Below are 24413 nucleotides of genomic sequence, written 5' to 3'. Positions count from 1 at the left end.
CATCCTTTTGCCTTTTCCCCACGGGTTTTCCCCACCCTGCGCCAGCGCCACGATTATCATTTGAGTGTATTGAAAATTTGAAACGCATGAATAGTCAGAGGCCGGATCGTCCTGGGGCTAAACGAGATGGTCGTTGGGTTTATCTGCGCACTCCAGTCAGAGGCAAAGGAAAAGCGAAGGCAAAGGCGGGGAGCGGATATGGCCAAACACATCCGTTGGCAGATGTTTTTCACATAGCTCATAGCGCACATACAACCCCCCAACATGCCCTAACTCAGAGTTGATGGACTTTGGCAACATCAAATAAAATACTGGAAATGCTGAATAAATGAGCAGAAATATAATTTAGTGGCTAAAATCAAATAAATTATCATAATACACGTAGATTTAAATATAAAAAACAACAAAATGAAATATTAAAATAGATACAAAAATATTGTAAAATAAAACTTGAACTCTTCCTGCAATTATGTGCTCCTAAAATTTGTTTTTAATATGCAACTATATTTAATGTAAATATGTTTCATACTTAAAAACAAATACCAAACCTAAATTAAATATTTTCCTGTTTCCCGAAAAAATAATTAAAAGATTATTCAATTTTAATTGAAATAAATATGAAACTTTATTTTTTATGTATTTCATATTGGAAAATAAATAACCAGCCATAAATGCAATATTTTATGATATTTTTTCCTGCTTAAAACAAGAATTAAATACGAATATTTCTCATTCCAATAGAACATTCTGCTGCTAGTGCATTCGAAATTCGGTTTGCTGCAGCCCCCGAGACTCGGACCCATCGGAGGAGTCGGGTGGCAACGTGGCGGAAATGATTTGGTAGCAACATGCCCCTACATACATTTTCATCTGCCTGCACGACCTTCTTCATGATTGAAAAGTGTTTTTGTTTTTATTTTTGTTGCTGCTAAAAATTGAAGTTTTCCATTATGTTTATCTGGCGGGCAACATGCGGACTCTATCGGGGGGGGGGTAAAGTAATCTAAAATTTTATTTATAATAATTGCAATTTTTGATTTATTCTTCTTTATAAAAATCTAAGAAAATTCCATAAGAACTCGCAGCATAAACCATAACAAATTGCAAGTTGCACGCTGTGAACTTCGCTTAAAGCTTGCCTCAAAAAGTTGCCTCCGTCCTTACAATTTGGTTCGTTGTCGCTGCCTGTCCTGCCTGCCACATCCTTTAGCTACTTTCTGCTCCTTCTTCATCTTCAGCATCATCATCGTTCCGTTGCCCTTCCCCTGCCACCCGTTTGCCACTCGTTCATCATTATCGGGCGCGGGCGAAATGCTGCCTGTCATTACTTTTTATGCCCCAGCAACATGATGCACTTGCCCCCCAGTGGCCAGAGTTGGTTTGGTGGTGCTGCTGCTGTCAGAGGCTGACTGGCAGTTAAAATATAATTTCAGGAAAGAAATCATCATAGAGTCGAGACCAGGGAGCCCAGCAGCCCAGCAGCCCAACGCGTGGAGAGGCACTAAAAGTAAAACATCAAAGCGAATGCCGTGGCCAAAACGGGGGTGGAGTAGAAGGAAAGCAGCGGCAGCAGCACAAGACACACAGTGCACAATGCACTGGCCAAAAAAATGGCACAAAATGTGAGGGGAAAACATGCTTTGGTTCACAACATTTCTCCCTAGTCTTTTCTCTCAGTGCTGCAAACGTTGGGCAAAGGCTTCGCCGTAGAAGGAGAGACAACCCTCAAAGTTCAGCTCCCATTTTTCATGCTCCACACACTACGGAGTGCCTGGAGTCTGGAGTCTGGAGTCTGCCAGTTGTTGAGCGAAAATGTTCCAGAATGTTGGAGAAACGCATCCGCAACATGCTTCACTTTTTGTTGTTGTCTTTCTCTTTTCCCATCTGCCTGTGGAAAATTGTCAACCGTTTGATTGCGTAATTGATTTAGCAACAAAAAAGAGGAAGCCTCCTTCCCACTCTTCCCTTCTACTCTCTGACAATCCGTCAATCCGTTTAAAGTCGTTGGCTAATTAAGTTGCGCCCCAAAAATGTGACAGCCAAGGACTCGAACGTTTTTTTTTTCGCCCATTTTCCTCGTTATCGTTCTGGTCATAAATGAGACCAAAAGGAATTCCCTGCCCCACTCAAGCGTTTTCAATTTGCGAGTGCTTGGGGAATAAGTTTACGATCGCTGCTGGTTTTTTATTTTTTTGTATATATTCTCCTGCTCCTGCTCCTGCTCCTTTCCTCTGGCACATTAATTTTTATGTCGCATTTAAAATAAATTTTTGGCTAGGCCGCCATTAAAAAGTAGACACCAGCCGCGTTTAACTATACAAAAAAAAGGTGAAATAAACATATAAGCAGCAAAGATGCTTTAATATCTGACGGCTGGCACACGATTCCTTTTTTTTTGTATTCCTTTTTTTATTGCCCAGACAATGACACTCGGCGGTGGGCAAGGGTGGAGCTGGGTAATGGGTAAAAAGCGCTTCAATCAAACTTTGTCAATGTTGCATCTGGGTCAGAGAATAAATCTACGAAGCTCTGAACTAGATAAAAATTAATAATGAAATAATTGCCATTAAAGCAAATAATTTTAAAAATTTTTAAGTACAGAAAACACCTTAAAATACGCCTCAAAATGTTTAAGTTATTAAATTAAAAATAAGAAATTATTAAAAACATTTTTTTAGAATTCTCAAAGACTCCGCAAAGCACAAAATATGCACTAAAAATTAATTTTTTATTTGTATTTTCTGTAAAAATATAAAAACAGACAAAAAAAATGTTGCAATAAATTTCCAGCTTAAAAAATAATTTAAGTAATTTTTAAGCTTCAGAAAAGCACAAAATATGCACTAAAAATTAATTTTTTATTTTTATTTTCTGTGAAAAAATAAAAAAAACAGACAAAAAAAATTGTGCAATAAATTTGAAGCTTAACAAATAATTTAAATAATTTTTAAGCTTCAGAAAAGCACAAAATATGCACTAAAAATTAATTTTTTATTTTTATTTTCTGTGAAAACATAAAAAAACAGACAAAAAAAATTGTTGCAATAAATTTCCAGCTTAACAAATAATTTAAGTAATTTTTAAGCTTCAGAAAAGCACAAAATATGCACTAAAAATTATTAGTTTTTTTATTTTCTAAAGTTTGCCCCAAAAACCAAGTTTTCAGCAACGGCACAGAGGCAGAGGGGGAGCTGTGGGGCAGAGAACAAAATGAGAACAAAAAGGAAGGATCAAATCAACTCGATTCTGCTGAGTCTGGTGCCCAGATCGAGTCGCTGGAGATTGCGTATGCGCTGCAGGCAGGAGGGCCGCGTGCGGTACCACATGAGGTACCAATGATCATCGAAGGGGAAGACATAATGATCGGCAAAGAGCTTGAGCAGAGCCTCCCGCAACGAGCGTCCATAGCCCCGACGCCAGGTATCATTGTCCGCCGTGTACTCCGAGTGGCGTATGAAGTAGAAAACGATCCAATTGGAGACGGTCAGATACGGCGGCATCACGTACTTGTACACCAGCCAATAGCCCACGATAATGGGATAGGAATTGTGCGGGAAACCCGCCGCCTCGTAGATCGCGTGCACATGGTAGCAGGTGCCGAAGAGCGCCATGTAGATGATCAAGCTGATGTGAATCAGAATGAAGCCTTTGAGCAGATGATAGTGCCGCCAATGGGAGAGTTGATGGGCCACAAAGGCGGCCGCTTGGCTGTCACTCAGCCCCATGTTGAGCTCCTCCGGCAGCAGTTCATCCAGCGGCATGGCGCGATTCAGTATGAGATTATCGAGGATCACTAGACGCTTGCAGCAGCCATAGCCCCACACATAAGCCGTGGCATTGGCAATGTGAAAGGTGTGCATAAGCGTCACACGATTGGCGGGGAAATTGAACTCCTCCAGGACGTTCAGCAGCTGAGTTCTCAGCGAGCCTTCGGGCAGTCGGATGCTCTTGCCCAGGCAGGGCAGTCCAAAGAGGGTAAAAAAGAGAAGCGCCAGCAGCGAGACGGCAAAGAGGAAGCCCCAAATCCAGAACACAAAATAGTAGCCCCCATAGATCTCAATGTACAGGAAGACGGCGGTCAGCGGGATGAGCAGCACCTGGACAAAGACAATGACAAAGGCCAAGGCACAGATGACACCCACCAGGGGTGGCGCCTTCTCCGGATCCACATTGTAGCGCTTGTCCAGCGCTAATTTCTCATAGAAGACCAGCGGCAGGGTGCGCATCACCATGTACGTGGAGAAGAGCGCCATGTAGGCCAAGTTGCGCCAAACAATCTCACCCACGTTCCCGTACAGCGCCATGGTGCGGTCCCAGATCACGTGGAAGACACCGAAGTACAGCTCCATGCAGCTGAAGATCGCATCGAAGACGTAGCCCATCAGCTGTCGCTCTACGGCGTGCATTTCCGTGTCCTTTGCCGCCTGAAACGCCGCCCCTGACATTACGTGCCGCATCTGCCGCGGTGGCTCCTGGGAGCGATTACACTGCCGCAGCTGCCGGCAGCACAGCACCACATGGAAGAGATTGTGCAGCAGTATGGAGCAGCAGAGCACATGGCGCAGCAACACTGGATCGCTGAGGCTCAGCTTGTCCGGCACCACGCGCAGGCCAATGGTTTCATCCATGACAATCATGTGCACGGAGGCCATGGGATCTTGGTAGAGGGAGCCCATGGGGAAAAGTATTCAGTAATAGTCTCTGTTTTGGGAGTGTTGCAAAGCCAACTTAACTTTTAAAAATCTCCTCTCATATTTACTCATACCTAAATTCACCTTGCGGAGGAGCAATAAGTTATTCCGCACGCTCTCTCAGCGTGCAGAGAGACGCGCGCTAGAAAGGAATAGAGATAGAGATTTCGGTAACGAAAGAGAGCGGCCGAGCGAAGAGCGGCGCTTAAGCGCTCTCTTGCGGTTGTTTGCTGAGCAAACGCTTTAAGAGAGGAACGCTTTGGCAATTGCTGTAAAATGTCTCATCAAATCTTCCGCCAAGCTGCAGCATTACAACTGCTCCCAAATCCCGCTTGTTTCCCCTTTCCAAAGTCCCAGCGAGCGAGCAAGCGAGCGAGAGAGAGAGACTTTATTTGGCTTTGGATTCTGTTTTCGAAGCTGTGGATTAAACACACAAAATCCTTGGCGCCAAGGGAATTACACATTGCTTGGTGAATAACTCGTATATTTTTGTGTAATGTTTCTTTGTAGTTTGTTTGCAATGATGAGACCAAGGGCTTTGCAGCACATTGGATGGGAATTGTGTTGCCAGGCTGGCTGACTGCTTTGATGGTTAGGCCTCCCCCCAACCCATAGCCAGTAGCTGCCACACATATGAGGCGCGAACACCCACTTGGCATCTCTAATTAGTAGAATTTAATCTTCACACTATGGCAACGAACCAACGAACCTCCACCGTCCGACCTCTGACCCCGCAGCCCCCTCAATTCCGCCCATTGCGTTGCTCATTATGAAAAATTTCAAATTAAAACAAGAACAGAAACAGAAACAGAGGCAGAAGGAACGTCAAAGGCGTAGCCAAAGGAATTTCAAAAAGGGGGCAGGCAAAGGCATAGGAAAAAGAGGCAGCCAAGGGGTAACGGTGGGCAGGCTGTGTCGTGTCGTGGTTCCTTGGTTTCCCTGAACAAAGTAAAAGTTTTCTCAGAAGAAGTAACGTCGTGGCAGCGCCATCAGGATTTGCATAAATACCAGCACATGCATGTGTGTGTGTGTGTCTCAGTGTGCGTGTGTGTTGGTATCACACATCATGATTACATAATTTAGCTATTAAAAGAGCGCCAAGTGGCTGTGGGCCAAGACTTAGGTAGAACGAGAGGCTTATTTATGCCTCAACACGCCGTTTGCCGCAGCTTCAAAGGATCCACTGGGCCTCAGGGGGGGAGGCGGTGCTGTGGGTGACTGTATTCCAGTTCAACGGCACACATGTGCACTTGATTTACTCATTAGCGTTACTTTTCTGTTCATAATAGGACGCTTACCCAAGCCGGAAACCGCAGAGCGAACCCAAAAGAGAACCAGAAACCCCCAAGCAGCCGGCACCCGCAGCACACCGAACCCCACCACACCGCTGCCCAACCCACCACAAAGCGAAGTTTCCCACCCTACAGCGACGCTGCGACGGAAACATTCTGCGATGCGTTGGCATAAGCCGCTTAGGCGTATCCTTTGTGCATGTGTAATTGTGCCGCACACACACACACACACACACACACACACACACAGCCCCACGACTAAGCCCTAATAATCCTCACTATTTGCCCGAAAGATGGTGGCAGGAGGGGCAGCAAAAAAGGTAAAACCCTTAGAAACTGCGTAGCCAGGACCCAAACCCTGCTAAAAGTCACAATTTAATGTTTCACATTTGCCTGCGGGTGGGAGGGAGCCCTTGGCTACCACGAAAACTGCAAATGATAAAGGAAAGATGCGCCTTATCGGTGGAAATAACTTGCAGAAATTTATTTATGTAGCTCATGTGTGGGTTGCAAGTTGCAGGAGAAATTTATCTTAAAAACCTTGACAACATTAATTCGTATTAAGTTTTGCGATATGTGAAAGGCAGCCAGGATCCAAAAAAGAGGACAAAGGAACCAAGAAGCGTAAAGTTGTAACAATAAATGATCTAGGGAAGTGGAACTGCACAAAGAAATTATTTTACAGGCAGAACTTGCCCACTTTTGGGCAGCAGAAGTTGATTCATAAACTGGCACCAAGTAACAGTCAGAAATTTGTACATTTAAGAATAGTTTTTGAAAGTAAAAACCTCAATTAAGGACCACAAGAAACTTCATAATTAGGTAATCGATAGGGCGATAGGGATCTCTGCCTCAGACCCTGCCATTCGCCCGACAACTTTTCGGCTTGACACTCGTATTTTAGTGGCCTTGTCATCCATTAGGCCAGATAAGATCGCAGCATGAATGCCGAGGCTTTCCGTTTTCGTGATAAGAGCATTTTAAATTAATAATTCACTTGCCGCACGAACGTGGAAAAACGTTGGAAAATTGCTCAATTTTCCGTGCCAGCAAAGTGAAAAGAAACGAAACAGAAACACAAAGAGAAACACAAAGAGAAAGAGAAATGTATGCTAATTTGCAGCAACTATCACTGGCCAGGCCAAAGCCGATGGTCATGTAAGAGTCCAAAAAACGGTGGCGGTAACCTAATTAATTTGTGGCACTCATTAGCAACAATTGAAAATGCCAAAGCCATCGCAGAGCCCCCGCTCGTCACTCGTCCAGCCAGAAGTGGGGGAAAATGTCCATAAGGCGAGTGGGGGGTGGGTTGGTGCCCCACCAGCCTGCAAAGCTTTAATGGTAAGCCTTGAAAGTAGACTTGGAGCTGCTCTAACTTTGCTTTAAATGAATCTTTACATAAAGAACTTTCCACAGTTTGAATTTATTTCATGCACGTCTCGTGACTCCACGATTTACAACAATTTATTTGCCTAATATTCAATTAATTTTACATATTCTGAGAGCCAAACTGCTGACGTGATCATCCGCACACGATTTGTAGTTACAGGATCAATAAATATAGCCATAAATAAATGTGTAGCGTGACTCGAAGTCTCTTTTACTTGCGATGAAAATCAAATAAATTTCGATCAATCACGTTCTTTTTTAGGCTGATTCTACGCAGATCTATTGGCACAAATCATTCCTTTCTGCCAGCCTCAAAAAGCTGCCAAAATGACAACCCAAGGCAGCAGCTAACTCCTGCCCAAAGTTGCTTCTGTTCTCATCTCAATTATGTGCCTGATTTATCAATTAAGATGAATGGGGCAAACCATTTCAAGATCATTTATAAGACAGCTGAGGGGAAGTCTGCGCAGCATCATCGATCAATCAGTTCAATCAGACTTCCTGTGACCTCTGGCCCTGCCATCCTAATGATCTCTCTCTGGGACTCTTGTGCAAACCCATGGACCCGGTGGCTAATAAGCAGGTGTAAGGGCATCAAAATACCAAAAAATGTTAACTAATTTTCGTTGACGTGTGAAGAGGAAAGCGGGCTCAGAGCTCTGGGACCACACTCCTCCTCCATCCGCTGCCGTGCGTTGGCCCTATTCGAGGCGCTGTCAGTCGTCACTCAAGCAAACCCCACGGACCTGCCAGCCTGCGGCTACGCATGACATTTTGTTGTTGTTGTTGTTGTTTGCTTGTAACATTTCTAGCAGCGTTATGCAAAATCATTTGACCCGCTCCCAGGCCCAGAATCGACGCTGATCGCTATCTGAGCGTTAATATATGCCTTTGCCTTTGGTAATGCATATTTCGAGGCACTTTTCCGGCCCAGGGTGGTGCTGGCCATTGGCTCATTTTTTTGTGTTGTTTCCCTTGCTGGGAAAATCATTTAATTAACATTTTCATGCCGCCATCGAGGCGCAAAATAATCACGCATATGCGTGGAATTCCGCGGCACAGTGGCTGTGATAGACAAAATTGTACTCACTTTGGCATAAACAAGTGTAACTGTGGAGCCGTAATGCAGGAACGGCGCTGAAAGAATAAATTGGACGATAATTGCTAATATAAATATTGTTAATGGAATATACAACAATTAGACATATAAAATCTATTTTTCCCATCAAGAATATTCTTTTTGGTCAAGCAAAGTTGAGCTGCTATAAAAATCTACAAAATCCCTTACCTTTTGGCGTCATTTTTGCACATTTTTACAACCGAAATTCGGTCAAGTAATTCTTATATTTATTGGTTTTCAATTATAGCTTACCAAATTAAAAGAAAACCATTCAAGAGTCCACTAAAAACGCATATCAATGAGCATAATTCAAGGATTAATTGACAGATTGCTTATCCCTGTGCAAATTAGACATACAAAATTATGCAGAATATATACTCAGAGGCGCCGTAAATTCTCCCTATCTCATGATACAATCAAATTTATGAGCACTCAAATGTGCCGCAGCAACCACTGTGTCGGCCGCTACTGTCAGCTGTTCCCATTGAATGACGCCGCAACTGGAGGGAGGGAGTAGGCCCGCTTTATTTTTTGTGTGATTATTCAAGGCAGTTCCCAAAACTTCAGACTTTTTGCAGAGGTGGGAGAGTTATGTAAATACATATAATTTTGTAGTTTGCTGGCCACATCCTTGAACATTTTGCGGCCACTTGGCCCATTTGCATATGATTGAGGGTTGAGCGCGGGCCGTCGGGCCGTCGGGCAGTCGACTGTTGCTGCGGATACGCATTTGAAATATGAACAGTTCTAGTCGGTCTGGCTGCACGGTTATTGCCTTTGATTAATCACCAGGCGGGTGGCCGCTCCGCTCCATACGTGGTCGAGTTCTCTTTGTTGCCCCTTAAGTGTGATATTTGTAACACTTTGCCGAGCCATTGTTGGGCCAGCTTCTGGACCTCTGCCTTGGAAATGGCTAATTAGCCCATTACTCCATTATTGTTGCTCTGGCAAAAAGGGTTTCCTCCCAGCCAACTTCTTACCTTTTACCATTTTTGTTTTGGTCTTCTCTCTGCCTCGCCTCGTCGCACACGTGTGGCTTTCAAATCTGCGCAATAAATTCCAATTTTGTGGCCTAATGAAGAGCCGACCATCCGCCCGGTCCGAAAAGGGCCAAAAGCTAAGAGCTAAGCCCAAACATGACGGCATTCGAACTGCGTGTAAAATCGTTAAAATATAATTAAATATTACACAATTTTTCCCCGATTAATTGCTAATCAAATTGCGGCACTTTCAGGTTATGCGAGTACCAAAAAATTTTACAATTTATTTGCAAAGTTAAGTCCCCTCTGGGGCACTTTATCTTCAGTTGAGACTGTGGGTAGGCAGTGAATTGGAGGGCTAATTGGACAATGGTCAGGTTCTGCTAGAGGGTGAAGGCAAATGTATGAAGGGAAAGGCAAAGTTAGGTAAATTTAGTTGTTGATTTTTGAAGCATAATTTGGCAATTAAAATACTTTTCTTGCTAAGATCCACAATAGTTTTGAGTAAAAGTAAATTATTTCTTTGCTCTGTAAGCCTTCACTTTTGCAGGACATCCTGAAACAATTCTTTGAGAAATGTTCAATCATATTTAGATTGGAAAGTCTTCGATTTTTAAGTCATATTCCTGCGAACACTTAAATTCTCCTTTAGCTATTTTTTTTAAAATAAATTTCTCATCTAAAACAAATGCTTTTGATTGATTTTCGCTCAGCTGTCAACTGATGCCTCGATTTTTCAAAGCTGCTAAGAATGTTCCTTGGAAAATGTTGCATAAGTGGTAATAAAATGTGTCCTTGCCCCAGCTGCCCCCGCACCCGAAACTAGAGTCGAGTCTCGTTAACTGCGTCGACAATTTGCGAGTTTCGAACCCTTGCCCCGGGCATCCATCAGGCCAAGTGTCGGGCTGTCATATAAAAGGCCTGGAAATGAGAGAGCAGCAAATCTGCGGGGCTCAAGGAATTTATGCATTTCGTAGGGTCCTTCCCGGGACACTGCCTGGCCGCACGCATAACTTTCAATTTTCCTTTAAGCCTTGGTTTTTCGGGGGCCGGGCCACCAAAGGACTTTGTTGTCCTCATAAGCCCATTGATTAATTTGAAATTTATGATGCGCCTGCGGATCGCAGGGCATCCATAACTTTTGCTCTGCGGTTGGCAGCACCCAGCAGCACCCCGCGCCCTGCTGCTTCCTGGAATGTGTTCTCATCTTTCACTCTCTCACGGCTCATGTACATTTTAATTAAACGTCGCAGCACCGGAAGAAGAACACCAAAAGCAGCAGCAACAACAAAAACACTTGACAACTTCACGTTAATCCTGGCCGCAGGAGCTGCCTGCACAGGGTCCCTCTGCTGGCCTCGATTCCTGCCTATTTTTCGGTGCTGCCCATAATCATAAACATCGAGCCGACATTTCGGCAGCGGAATGACGGGGGAAGGGCTGATTGGAATGATGCACGGAGAGAAATTCAATGAAAATGGGAGAAAAACTTAAAAAAAAAAAATAAAATTAATCATAAATGTAAAAATATTCAATCTAAAATTAAGGAAAACTAAATGAAAATTGTAAATAGAAAATTAAATGGAACTTTACTAAATTAAAAAAAAAATAAACTAAATTTATTTTTATTAAATATTTTAATTAAGTTATTTAAAGTGTAAAATATTTGCGTTTGGAAAAGAAATGGAAATTGAATTTATTTTTTAGTTTAGAGTGATTTTTTTTTACACCATTAATTTTTTAAATTCAATTTCATTTTTTTATTTAATTATTTTTGCACTTATTTTTCTTTGTTATTAAATATAAAAATAAGATAAAAAATGAAGAAAATTAAATAAATAAAAATAAGTATTTCCTAAACAATTCTTAAGTTCCCTCTGCTGCCACGCTAATCTCTGACTTAGCAACTCTAAATGTAACTCCCAATTTCTCTCAGTGCCCGACTCCTCTGGCCCCTCGTACGAGTGCATGCGACTTAATTACGCGTGCCAAGCCGAGCGGCTTTTGTTATTATCATTCAGTCAGCCGGTTACCGGTTCCACTAACCACCGTGCCCTCTGCACCCGTCTCTACGCCAGCTTTCGACCACCTCCCGTGGTATCCTTTGGTCCTCCTTTGTTGCCCTCTGCCCATTGATGATAATGTTTGAGCGTCGACGCTGAGCATTGGCTGCGCTTAATGAATTTATTTGTTACGCATGGCGTACTTTGAATTGGCGTCCATGTCAGGACACACACAAACACACACAGAGAGAGCGAGCGAGAGTGAAGGCAAAAGGAAGCTGAAGGCCTGTGCCGCATTGTCCTGCCTGCCTTAATGAAATCCATTATTGCGAAACCCATTCCCAGAGTCACACACCGATACCGAGGCCAAAGTAAATACACTTATTACGAAAAGTGTTGGGCCCAACCCCCCGAGGAATGGTACATAAAACGCAGCAGGAGCAGGATATTACGCACAGGCGAATGATGTGCGACGTTCCAGGTCCCAGGATGGGCTTCAGCGAAACGGAAACGGCAATGGCAATGGCAATGGCAATGGCAATGGCACTGTGGAATGTATTATATATAACATCTGATAACGTTGTCCGTTCTATGAGATGCAAATTGTGACCCCCGCCGACAGCGACACCCAGAACTCCGTACTCACTCCCACTTGAAATTTCCAATTGAATGTCTCGCACATTCAGGAAACTATCCCAAATGGTTGCTTAATGCGATGCCTAAACTTAGATATGGCAAAATGCAATAAGTACACAGATGTGTGCCGTAAGGTTAGCGGATTACGGCTGCTTCATTGGCTCCTTACTTAATTGGAGAACCTTCTATGGATTTTATTTTGCAATATTTCTGGCAGCTGAAGCCTCTTTTGAGAGCCTTTTAGGGTTCCTTTTCATGTAAATTCATTTCATTGAAATGTCTCGCCTTTAAGCTATTGCAAATGCCCCACAAAAGGGGTGAAGCCCATAAATTTTCCAACCATTTGGCACCCTTTTGCTTGCCTCCTTCCTGCAGCAGCTGAATGGAATATTCTGATTAAGATATTTTGTGGTCAGCGAGGCTCCTTTTGTGAACTGTTCCTGCATATACTGTGTAATTATGCTGCCCCACTCGTGTGTGGCTCATTCATCACGCTAACAACGTCCGAAAAAAGTATCTGGAAGATTGTTAGCACTTTTCCTGACAACAAGCAGGGGGGGCGGTTGCGTGGCGAGTTATTTATGTTGGACAGCGGAGAGGCGGCTAACTATTAAAACTAACTACTTAGCAAACACCACACCCTGGAACCCTCCCCTCGAGGCAACCACGCCATCTAGAGTCAACTTTTTCGGCAAAGTGCCATTTAGTTAAACATTCTGACACATGATAAATGAGTCATAGACCTCGCTCGTGTGATAGACTCGGCTGAAAGAGCTCCAGGAATTGTGGAAGCAAGACACCATTAGGTCAAGCATATGCCGGATACTCCTCCATGAAGTCCGGGTTCGGGCAATTAAACAGAGCAGAGAGAGAGAGAGAGAAACATGTAAATCAGCAGCATCCAAGCAAACGGAGGGGCAGCGGGGGCGAACTCATTAAATAGAAAGCATTTAATGCGTGTCTAGATACAGATGAAGATAGTTCTCATAGATATATGGACCCCGGGCCGGTAATAGAATGTCAGAAGCAGCAGCCAAACTTCAGGACAAGAGGGAAACTCGCTGCCAAATTGAATGAGCGAGAGAGCGAGTGAGCGAGAGAGCGAGAGATCACAGGAGTCAAAGTTTGAATCGGCAACGAAAAGCAATCATCATTATCATCATCATTCAGAGCGAATCTCGTTCCCGTCCCACCCAGGAAGGTCATTGAAGTTTTAATGATGGAGTTGTGTCAATGAATGAATGGATGGATGGCTGGGATGCGAAGGACACGCGAGATGTTGTTGTTCCCAGGGGGTTGCTGCTGCCCCTAGCACCCGTGGAAGCTTCCTTTAAGAACTAAAGTAGCAAAGTAAACAGAGAACAATGCATGGCAGGGGGTTTGGGGCGTTCGTAATAGCCAAGTTTGATGCGAGAAATTGAAAGAGGGTGTCGTCGACTGTACATACACAGAACGTTATCATTCACCGTACCGGGCTATCTCTCCCTCTCTCTCTCTCTCTCTCTCTCGCTGCTTTTGCAACCCTTTAACATCTCTTTTCAGCACAAAAAGTATTGCGAAACTTTGCAACAAAACAACTGGAAGCAAAACCCCTGCCCCAACTACTACCCAGAGAGTAATGGAAGCCAGGCAAAACTTTTGCGAACAATGTCAATAGAAACCTCCCTCGGGACAGCAAAGGAAAGCCAGCAAGGGGCAACTATGACTAGGGTCTTTGTACCTATCAAATGATTTGGATTCTAATTAAATGAATGCCCAAAACTTTGCAAAAAGAAGCACAGGAATACGCTGCTTTTCAGTTAAAGATCTGAAGATGGGTTGGAAAATATTTAGTTACGGAAAGGAATATAACAATTTCCTTGGGTATTTACAGGCGCACCACTTTATAAAAGTTGCAATACAAATTGCATAATCAAAAGAAATGAAACCGACAAGAACTAATGCAAACTTCTGTGTTACACTTATTGGGGAGCCTCTTCCTCGTTAAAGCTTGTTCCATGTGGCAAGTCCACAAATCAGTTGAACGCCTCGCATGGTTTGGCTCAAAATCGGTGCAACAAGCACAAAAAAAGTTAATTAAACAGTTCCCCAAGTGCCTTGGCCAGTCGAGTGAGTAGAATACAGTCGGCGGGGGGTGCAAATGCGTTGGCTGTCTATGGGTATTAGGCTTTATCAGATGTGCATTCATTCAAATGCACTTCCTTTGGCCGCTCACTCAACGGCGACTTCCCGTTAGCACCAGGCCAGGCCTAAGCCCGAACCGGGCCCCCGAGAGACCAGTCCGGCCATCAGATACGCATCAGTTGCAAAACTCAGGGAACTAGGTAAATAAGTAAACGCTCGCTCACTCACTCACTCAGGAGCTGCTGCTTAGCCGGGTACACAACAAGTAGAAGAAACCCACGACTATTGCGACCATGGAATACCCTGGCTGGAAATTAAAAATAATTCCAAGTTAATTCAATACCTAACGACCTTTTCCATTTCCTCCTAAATCCACTTCTACTTCCGCCTGTTACATACAACTTAAAAATCCCCATATACCCTACTACTCCATGACTACCCTGCACAGCAACAAAATTGGCAGCCCACTTCATTTAGAAGGCGACTAGGTGGAGGCAGCGGCAGCAGAGCAGCGTCGGGACAGAGCTTCGGGCACAAGGAAATGCTTTTGCAGCAGCGCTGCAGCAGCGACAGCTGCACGGCTAATCCGCGACAGGCTAAACAGTTGAACCGTTGCACGGTTGTACCCCCCCTGCAAAAAAGTGAAGAGGAAAGCATTGTACAATGCATAATTGAAAAAAAAAAGAAAGAAAAACAGAAATAAAGAGTAGAAAAAACATCAGAAAAAAAAACAAAGCGGGTGGAGTAGAAGTCGGGGAGCTGGGCAATTGCAAAAATAACAAAAGACAATGACAGCAGCGCGGACGCGGACGCGGACGCCAACGTCAAAGCTGACGCTGACTGCGACTGCAGCGTTGACAATGGCGACGTCCCGACGACGTGATGTTGGAAATTGAATAAAAATATGTATTTTTACTTACGAGTAGTAGTCCATACAACCAACGTCAACTGCAATTTCCACTAAAGTGCACGCAACGACAAACGGTAGCAGCACCAAAAACAACATCCACGGGCAACATCAGCCACAGCAACAACACCTTCGGAATTGATTGAAAAAAAAGAACCATCACACCAAGAAAGGAGAGCGCTTTCAATGCTTTCACGACTTTGAGTAAAATGCTTAGGGTCCACTAATGGAAGGATGGTAGGCGATCAGAAGAAGAGAGAGAGAGAGGGAGTGAGTGCAGGAGAACAGAGCGCCGCAGTGAAGTTGAATGGAGACTGGCAGAGCAGTGCAAATAATGGAAAGAGCGGGACGGCAGCGAGGGGACTGACGTATCGAGTTGCTTCTCTAATGTGACAGCTCAATGCATTTTAGATGGCAATGACAAACTGAAAAAGCAACAACAGTAAAAACACAGCAGAGCAGAGGCAACGGCAACGACAACAGGAACAGAAATTGCAATTTATGTATTCCTCAAATGGACAGTGGAGCAAACAAGTTTTCATCTGCTGATAAGTGTTTTAAAGGCAACAATGATTCCTAATTTCCAATTGATATAAATATGTATAAATGTGTACATTTTTACTACTTATGTATGTACTTGTGTTATGTATTTTTAGTTTGCATTTAATGGAAGGCCGGAATAGTTTTGTTTCTGCATAATCTTTTTCCACCCACTGTAAATTCGACAGTTCCAAAGAAACACACACACAAAACTAACCGCTCTCCCGCACTCTCGCTCTCTGGCAATCACATTTGAAGGTAGCGCGAAATGACAAGAGCGTGGAAAATCTTAACATAATAAGGAACCAGAAACAACGGGAACGAGCAATGGATACCGTTGGCTGTGTTGTCTGAAGGGGGATGGAAGGAGGAAAAACAGGCAGCGCAGCCAAAACTGTGGCTAAAAGTGCAGCGCAAACAACTTTGAACGTCAATTTGTCAACTTGAGGCGAAAATTGATGGCAAAAAAACTCTCTGCACCGCAACGCTGACGCAGACAGAGCCAATTTCGGACTGCGACTTACTATGCTTGCTCAACAGAGAGGGGGAATCGGTTACAAGGAGCCGGTTTGGTTTCCCGGGCTGCATGAAAATGTCAGCTTAATGCCGTTATCGTAGGTGCGGCAAACACGTCGCTGCCGACGTCGGTAGCAGCAGAGTGCCTGATAATGAGTCGTTAAGGCGCGATGGAGAGTAAAATAAGAAGAAGCAGACGCGAAAGCTTCCGCAATATGAAACTGCTGTATGTGGAGGGAGCGGAGCTCAAGAGCACAGCCAGCTGGAGGGAGGCAGAGAGAGATTGAACAACTTGATAAGCATAGTCACTCTGTCCCCGTCCTACCCGCATACACACACAAACACTGCACACTTGCAGTTACAACGAATTTCGGCGAAATGAGAAAATATTCGCACGTGCTGAGGACACGGACAAGCAAAGCAAGAGAGTGAGTGTAGGCGAGCTAAAGAGAGCGAGAGCATGTAGAGCAGGTCGGTCGCAAGTAACCATAAAGTCTAATGTCAACAGTAAATGCAAAAACAAAACGAAGACATGTGGCCGATGCGCTGCGCCTACGTGAGCGACGGCAACGTCGGGTCGCAGAGCCACAGAACTTTCCTGCCTCGCCTCTCCTCACTCTACACAAAAAACCAACCATCCTCATGATTAACAAAAGCAAAAACGAAAAGGAGAATTAGTGTAGGAGACCGCTGTGTTAATACCCTTGAAAGTCGATCTACCATGATGAGAGTTTGATGTGATTTTACTCGGCTAAATATCAGATGAAATTAACCCAACACCTAAAAGTTTTCCAACAAAGACTTGCTCTTCAATGGTTTGAACATGTTTCCTATGCTGCGTTGCACTCCTCTGAACCAAATAGTAACACTCTCAGTGTAGGGTATAAAAGCAGAGACCCAAAAACATCCATATTCGCCGTGAAATGCAATTCCTTTTTTGATTCTTTATCTGTTATTTTGCTGACTCGCTAAATTTGTTACCGTGTTTTCGGGCGTTTCGGTTTTTACCTTTTTATTCGTTTTTACTTTGTCCGAAATACAACAGCAACAACACGACGGCAGCAACGATAACAACTTCTCGCAGTGTTGCTGAGTGTTAAGCGAGGGAGGAGGCGGGTGAGTAGGGCAGGACCAGGCAGCGACAGCAACAATATTTACAGCTTTGACTGCCGAAACACAGTGGGACAAAGAACATAAGGCATGGGGATGGGTAAAATACATTGGATAATGTTTGATATTGGGGTTATTATGCCATTCATATTATTGTGGCATGCAATCAAACTTGCCACAATGCAGTCATATTTGCCACACTGTTGCCATATGTCTGTTTATTAATAGGTACAAATGTATACATACGCGTGGTATATGGACGCTTGCCTCTCCAGGCTCTGGCATCATGGTCGCCATCACTTTTGTGCCTAAAGTGCCAGATATTTTTCTTGGCAGCCCTGTGCCACATGCGCAGAAGGCTCAGCCAACAAACGGGGCCCACTGTGCAACGTGTTGCTGTTGACGGTAGCGACAGCAGCAGCAGCAGCAGCAGCAGCGGCAGCGATCGCAACTCGCGACACGAGCGAGGCAACAACAAGCACAAGGTTGGAAAGGTGTGTGCGAGAGAGTGTGTGTGGAGAGAAGAGTGGAGAGGGAGAGTGCTTTGTGGTAGTTGGAGGGGCGGTGGAGGAGGAGCGAAAAAGCAAGTGACGAACTTACGGCCAACAGCAGCAGCAGCAACAGCGAGCGGCAGCGGCAACCAGCAACCAACCGGCCCCAGTTGGAGCAGCGCGCATGCCACACACAGTTTAAATATGTGAAATTAGTACAAATCGTGATTTCAACAGCGAACGACGAGCGCCGAATGCCGACGACGACGAAGCGGCGACAAAACGAGCGAGCAGCAACAGCAACGGCAGCAGCAGCAACAGGAACGTGTGTTGGTGTTGGGGATCGTAGCGGCAACAAAAACAGCAACAATAGCACGCAAAGTAGCTGCCAGCCGAGTGGCAACAGCAACAGCAGTGGCAGCGGCGTCGCACGTAGTGTGGCAACAACAACCACATGCAATAAAACAGCTGATAGCGCAGCAGCAGCAGCAACAAATAGAAACGAAAACTACAACAACAAAGCAGCGCCGCGCGCATTATCAGTCGAGCAACAACAGGTCTCTCAGTCTTCGTCTCCGTCGTCGCGCAAAAAAAAGCCCGCCTGCTGCCACCGCTGCAAGCAGCACTCACACACACGGATAGACGACGGACACACGGAGAGAGACAGACAGACGGAGAGAGTCGCACACCTTTGCGTTGATTTTGGACGAAGCGACAGCGTTTTGACGTCGCCTGCCTGCGCTCGCTGGCTCGCTCTCCACGCTCACATTCTCGCTCTCTCTCGCACAAAGTGCAGCTGAGCTGCCGTTTGGACGCGCCGCTGCCGCACTTGCCGCTGCTCTTTCCTCTGCCACACCACACCACACACCAGCAGCCGCCAACCGCCAACCGCCAACCACCGCCACCGCCTCAGTCGAAAGTCAAAAGCAACGTGTTGTGGACGCTTTTTCGTCGTCGCGTTGCGTTCGCCTTTTTTGCTGCTGCCTCCTCTCTCTCTCTCTCTCTTCCTACTCTCCCACCACCACCACCTCCAGACGCAGCAGCAGCAGCATCAGCCTGCACCTCCTACCCACCTCAGCCTCATTGCACCTACCTCCAACACCGTACCACCGCACCACAACACCACGCAACCAGCCCCATCATTGAGTACAACCAGCAGCTGCACGGGGGAGCGGGTACAGGAAAACTTTCACCACGATGTCCAGCAGCGCCGCAGCAGCGCAGCAGTACAAGCTCGATGCCAACTCCAATGCCATAGTGCTGCCTCTGCCACTGCCACTGGCGCTGCCGCCCTCCCCAATACCGACGCCAACACCTGTGGACCGCGTCGAATGGTCGCGCGCCACCATCCTGGGCTTCATCGAGGACTACCGGTGTCAGCGGGTGCTGTGGGACCCCAACACAAAGGGATACCACATCAAGCAGACCAAGTACGAGGCCCTGAAGCTGCTCAGTGAGAAGTACGGCACGGAAATTCGCTCAATTCGTTCCAAGATCAAGTCATTGCGCAGCTCCTTCCACCGAGAGCACGGCAAGGTGCTTAGCGGGCGAAGCCGGGGCGTGCTGTACCAGCCCATGTGGTTCGCCTACGAGGCCATTCGCTTCATTCTGGACGGAGAGCGAGACGGCGGCAGTGCCCTGGACGGAGACATAACCGTAATGACCGTCGACGGAGTGCACTGCGATCCAGACGTAGACCCCGAGACGGAAGAGAAGTTGACGCTGATGCACAGCCTGGATCTGGAACAGCTGACTGCAGCGGCGACGGCAGTGGGCAAACATCAACAGGCTCTTGATCAGCAGCAGCACGATCAGCTTACCGCCCGCATCGCTGCCACTGTAGCTGCTGTGGCTGCAGCAGCAGCCAATGTCAGGGATCGCGACCGTGATCGAGAGCGGGAGCTCAGCCTGGACAGGGATGTTAATGCCGAGGAAGATCTCGACGAGAGCGGCGATACAGGTGGTGGCTGCCGTCGTCCCCGCTCCTCAGAAACTGTGGTAAGCACACCCCCACCCCCTCTCAAAAACGCTATTGATTTTACATATTTTGCATACACATGTGTCCATACCTGTGTATGTATAAACTTTTCGTTGGAGCTTTGCATGCGCGCGAGAGTTTGTGTGTGTGTGTAGTGTGGTTTGACTTGTTTTGCGGCAGCCAGCAGCACACGCGCTGTCGCTGTCTAGCGGTTCCTCAGAAGCAGCAGCAAGGCAGAGGTATCGGCGCAACCGGTGGCGCACAGTGGGGCGAGATAGTAATTTCATTAAAGTAAAGTAATTTCTTGATCTTGGGAGCTGAACTAGGGTAGAAGTTGGGTTTCCTTATGGGTAATCAATATTAAAACAAGACTATAGTCAGAAGAATCCTACCAATGTTTCTAATGCCCTTCGTCGTCTCTCTTCTTCGTCCCACTGTGCTGGGTTGTGGCTATTGCGTCGCATGCGCTTGGAGAAGCTTGTATTGGCGTCAGTGTGCACTGGTGTGAGTGTCAACTGGCTTTGATTGCGCTGTCTGCTGCTGTTGCTGCTGCTGCTTCTGTTGCGACCGTCATACAAATAGACACACGTACAATCATACATGCACGAACATAAATGTGTATGGGTGTTGCATCAGCCGTAGAAATCGGCAGCCCCACGTTTTGCACCGACCCTGCCCCTTTCCCATTATCACCATCCCATCCTCCCATTCCAATCCCTTCCCGCTCATCAATGCTTGGTCGCCCACCAAAACCGCAGCGGCGCAGCAGCATTACCAATACAGCAACTTGCTGCTGGACTGCGTTTTGTTGCTGTTGCTTTTTGCTGATGTTTGCTTTGTGCTTCATTCGCTCATTCGGTTTTTATTTAATACACTGCAGCGAAAAGTATGCAGGGTGCATGGTGAAGCGACGAGAGATTAAGCATGAGCTTAGTATTTGCAATGTAAATTATACATTTTCAATTGCTTTTAGCAGTATTAATTGGTTTAAAGCATATAAACATAAAATTGATTTAGAATTGAACCATAAGAGAGGTACATTTTCGTAATAGGGCATACAAAATTCGATGCCTATCAAAAACTTGTATACTTGTGTTATTTTCGTTTGATTTTTCGTGTGTTTTGGTTACTCGTCTCACGTCTGTCTGTTTTTCTGTCCGTCTACCCGTTGGTCCACTTCAATGTTGACTTGCTCCCTCTCGTTCCGTTCCGTTCCGATCCGTCCCGTCCTGCTCCGCCGTGACTAATTCAATCGCCAGCGGCCCGACTCTGCGCCACCACTCGACTCGACTCGTCTCAGACTTGGGGCCCCATCTGTGTGATCTTTTTTTCGTGTGTGTGCTTTTCTTTATGATTATTCTAATTTGTTTTCTATTTCTCTTGCTTCCCAACCCACTGGATCCACTACACCTCTGCTATTATTATTATTACTTTTTCTTTGTGTCTTTTTGTCTGGCGAATTCAACGCTAATTCTCTTATGTTTTTTCCCTGATCTTTCGCAGACACGTTCCTCCTCCGATTTGGACGGAGAGAATTACTGTAGAATCAGCGCCGAAGATGTGAAAACAGAAATTGTAAGTACCCCATCCAAACCGATCCGACTGTTAATCGCACTTTAATTGATCCGACAGGTTGAAGATATGTTTCTTTTTTTTTGTTTTTTAACGTAATTTAAACTTGTTTTTATGTTAACTTTCGAGTGGCCGTCAAATCAAGTGGGTTTCGTGGGAGTAATTAGAGAAGATTTTTGTAGAGTTTCAAACAATACGTTGAATTAGTTATAATAACATAATGGAAATTACAGAAATTTTGTTTGGATTTCCCAAAGATTTAGAAGTACTTTCCCAAGACATAATCATTCACAGACAGGTTAACCGAATGACTCGACTTTTGACACTTTCCTTATCAAGGTGCGACCTAATGCTCCTTAGACTTGGCATCGACCCATGGGAATGACTGACGATATTATTAGAATAATATAAGAGCGATGCTCATCTGGCGATTAAGTTGATGAAATAAACTGACACAGATTTCGTCAGACGCCAATGTCATTGGTGGGAACAGGTTCCGGTGTTTTTCGACAGATCAGACCCATCTTTGCATGATGAAACAGGGCCACAGACTTGACTAAGATAGGAAAAGGAAGTAAAGCTCCTCAGTAAATTTTCTAGAAAACCTCTTCAATATTTTTCGCGTTTTCTTTCACAGATAGAGCACGAATCAGAGATGGGCATGCTGGACAGACAGAGCAGTACGCCCTCGCCCATCAACTACTACAAGCCAACGGACCTCACCTACAATCATCGCAAGCGCAAGGCGCTGGACGAGAATGGTGCTGGCGTGGTCCTGGGCATGGAGCATGTTGTGGGGGCGCTGACACTGACGCCCATCAAGACATCGTCATCGCCGGCAACGGCTGCACAGGCACACTCGCAGTCGCATTCGCAATCGCAATCGCAGGGGCAGCAGATGAGCCACGGCCAGCTCGCGTTTCATGCGCTGCAGCAGCACTTTAACCACAGCCACAATTGCAACGGGCAACCGCAGCAGCAGCAGCACCACCACCACCACCACCACCAACAACCACAACAAAATCAAGCGTTGCAGCAGCAGCAACAAACCCAGCAAAAACATTCCACAAACATGGCACAAAAACGTGATCGTGATCGTGATCTCTCAGCGTTGGCAGTATGCGGCGGCGGCGGCGGCAACACCACCAAAAACAGCAACAACAACTGCAGCAGCAGCAGCAGCAGCAACAACCACAACCATAACCACAACGGTTCCAGTTGCAACACGAGCAACACATCCTTAGAGCTGGCCACAGGCACGGCCCTAACATCGAGCAACAGCAGCTCTAGCAGCGGCGTCACACCGCCCAAGCAAACAGGATTGAGTGCCAATCATGCGGATGAGTACGGCGTATTCGGGGAGTACGTGGCCATAACCATACGCAAACTTAAGACCTCAAAGTCAAAGATTGCCGTCAAGCATCTCATAAACAATCTGCTCTACGAGGCAGAGCTCGGTGCTTACGATCAGGGCATACCATCCACCAAGGAGCCACCGCAGCTGTACAAAATGCAGTAGCGAATGGCAGAAAGGCAGAAAGGAGCATAGCCAGTAGTAGTAGTAGTAGTAGTCCAAATGGAGGTTGAAATAGCAAAAGCAAAACGTATATAGAAGGGATGGAGAGACAACGCACTAGTCAGCAAAGCAACAATCGGGGTGGGGAGAAACTGGAAACCAGGGGGCGAGCATTTCATTCAGGGAAAAACAAAACAAAAACAAAAACAAACTTTAACAAACTATCTACAAAGTCAGTCAAGCCGTGGCAAAAGAGAGAGGGAGTTGAAGAAGCAACAAACATACCATTAAATAAAATGAATTAATTATAAAATGCTTTACGTTAAACATACAAATGAATGTATATCTTTATGCCCCATTATCATCGTTATTCGATTATCTATATATATATTTTGATTTTTGATTTTTGATTTTTCGTTTTATTACTTTGATTTGTACTTTATTTGGCAATAACAATTTGAACTCAGGTGCCTTTATACATATATTTTTGTAGTCATTTAAGTTTTGTTATCTTTATGCATAAAAATCAACTAAAAATAGTGCATAACAATTGCCAAAATCTCTGCATACAATAAATGGGAATCAATTAACTCGCTGCAGCAGAGCCATAATGTTTAAATACTAAATCTGTAAATAGCTTAAACAAAAAAAACCAACCATCGAGCGACAAATGGAACATGAAATGTGTAAATCTTAATTTTTGTTGTGCGCTGTGTGTGTGCAGCAGGCAGCCTAATAAACTACGAAAATGTTGAATTTCATTTTGAAAATGATGTGAAATTGGATTTAATTTATTGCACGAACTTGGGACAAATAGCCACAGCTCTCAGCTAGGTTTCAGATACAAAAAAATAAAGAACGGACACCAGCTTTCGGCTCACTTTCTTATAAATTCTCACCTTTGATCGTATTATGGCGCATTATCACGCCTCTCGTCGCACGTTCCCCAGTATTAATTGTATCCAACTGTTGCACCGCAATTGAGCAACAAGCGACCAGAACAATGAGCCTCGTTGTTCGCCTTCGATACGGTTATTCATATTCATATTCATATTCATATTCATATTCATATCAAACCCCCCCACAACACACTCGCGCTGAGGGTCTCTCCTCGTACATAAATCACAAACGCTCTCAACTGTATCAAAGAACATTAATTGCTGAATAAACAATTCAGAAATAAAGAACTAAAAAAGGGTTAATTTTTTGCTTTTTATGGATTTTAGGCTTAGGGCAATTTGTTTGACTTTGCAATGAGGAACTAAGGCATGTTTTTAGCTCAAATTAACTCTTGGATCTGCCACGAAAGTTTATTAAACCTTTAGCTTGTTCGTTTTCATATTTATTTGTCTTACAAACATTTACCTGCGACTTCTGCTGCTGCTATCTGTGACATGTAAAGCTCTCAGTTTCCTATTGCAGTGCTCTGTTCCCCCCACTGAGCTCTGTGATAAGTGATAAATGACTTCCTATATGGCAGAGTAGTGGCCAATGTTTACTTGAACCTAATGAGCAGCGGTGCCAACGATAACAAACAGACTGAGAAAA

General features: G+C 45.0%; 2 protein-coding genes and 1 long non-coding RNA gene across 3 annotated transcripts in view; 1 reads left to right on the top strand and 2 right to left on the bottom strand.

Annotated features, from left to right (window-relative positions):
- LOC117579841 overlaps nt 1-8510 on the bottom strand; it is a 30417-nt gene extending 21907 nt beyond the window's left edge. Inside the window, exon 1 of the long non-coding RNA XR_004573521.1 lies at nt 8463-8510. This is a non-coding gene — a long non-coding RNA (uncharacterized LOC117579841). The remainder of the gene's footprint in view (nt 1-8462) is intronic.
- LOC117579839 (CAAX prenyl protease 1 homolog) lies at nt 3205-4692 on the bottom strand. Its single transcript, XM_034265936.1, has one exon. The coding sequence runs from the start codon at nt 4674-4676 to the stop codon at nt 3231-3233; it is 1446 nt and encodes a 481-aa protein (XP_034121827.1). The 5' UTR covers nt 4677-4692; the 3' UTR covers nt 3205-3230.
- Nucleotides 8511-18137: 9627 nt separating the features above from the next.
- Nucleotides 18138-23396, top strand: LOC117579458 (homeobox protein cut). Its single transcript, XM_034265346.1, has 4 exons — nt 18138-19797; nt 21281-21352; nt 21987-22459; nt 22532-23396. Exons 1-4 carry the CDS (start codon nt 18997-18999, stop codon nt 22866-22868), a joined length of 1683 nt encoding a protein of 560 aa, XP_034121237.1. The 5' UTR covers nt 18138-18996; the 3' UTR covers nt 22869-23396.
- Nucleotides 23397-24413: the final 1017 nt, after the last annotated feature.

The sequence above is a fragment of the Drosophila guanche genome, unplaced genomic scaffold (genome assembly GCF_900245975.1).
Source record: "Drosophila guanche unplaced genomic scaffold, DGUA_6, whole genome shotgun sequence".
NCBI classification, from domain to species: domain Eukaryota; kingdom Metazoa; phylum Arthropoda; class Insecta; order Diptera; family Drosophilidae; genus Drosophila; species Drosophila guanche.
This window is presented reverse-complemented; position numbering and strand designations above follow the sequence as displayed.

What these genes read in the sequence shown, in the direction of transcription:
- LOC117579839 (XM_034265936.1), bottom strand. Translation starts at nt 4,676, where the DNA reads ATGGGCTCCCTCTACCAAGATCCCATGGCCTCCGTGCACATGATTGTC.
- LOC117579458 (XM_034265346.1), top strand. Translation starts at nt 18,997, where the DNA reads ATGTCCAGCAGCGCCGCAGCAGCGCAGCAGTACAAGCTCGATGCCAAC. An exon ending in CCCGCTCCTCAGAAACTGTG is followed by an intron (nt 19,798 to 21,280) that starts GTAAGCACACCC and finishes GATCTTTCGCAG; the next exon opens with ACACGTTCCTCCTCCGATTT. An exon ending in CGTGATCGTGATCTCTCAGC is followed by an intron (nt 22,460 to 22,531) that starts GTTGGCAGTATG and finishes CAGCAGCAGCAG; the next exon opens with CAGCAACAACCACAACCATA.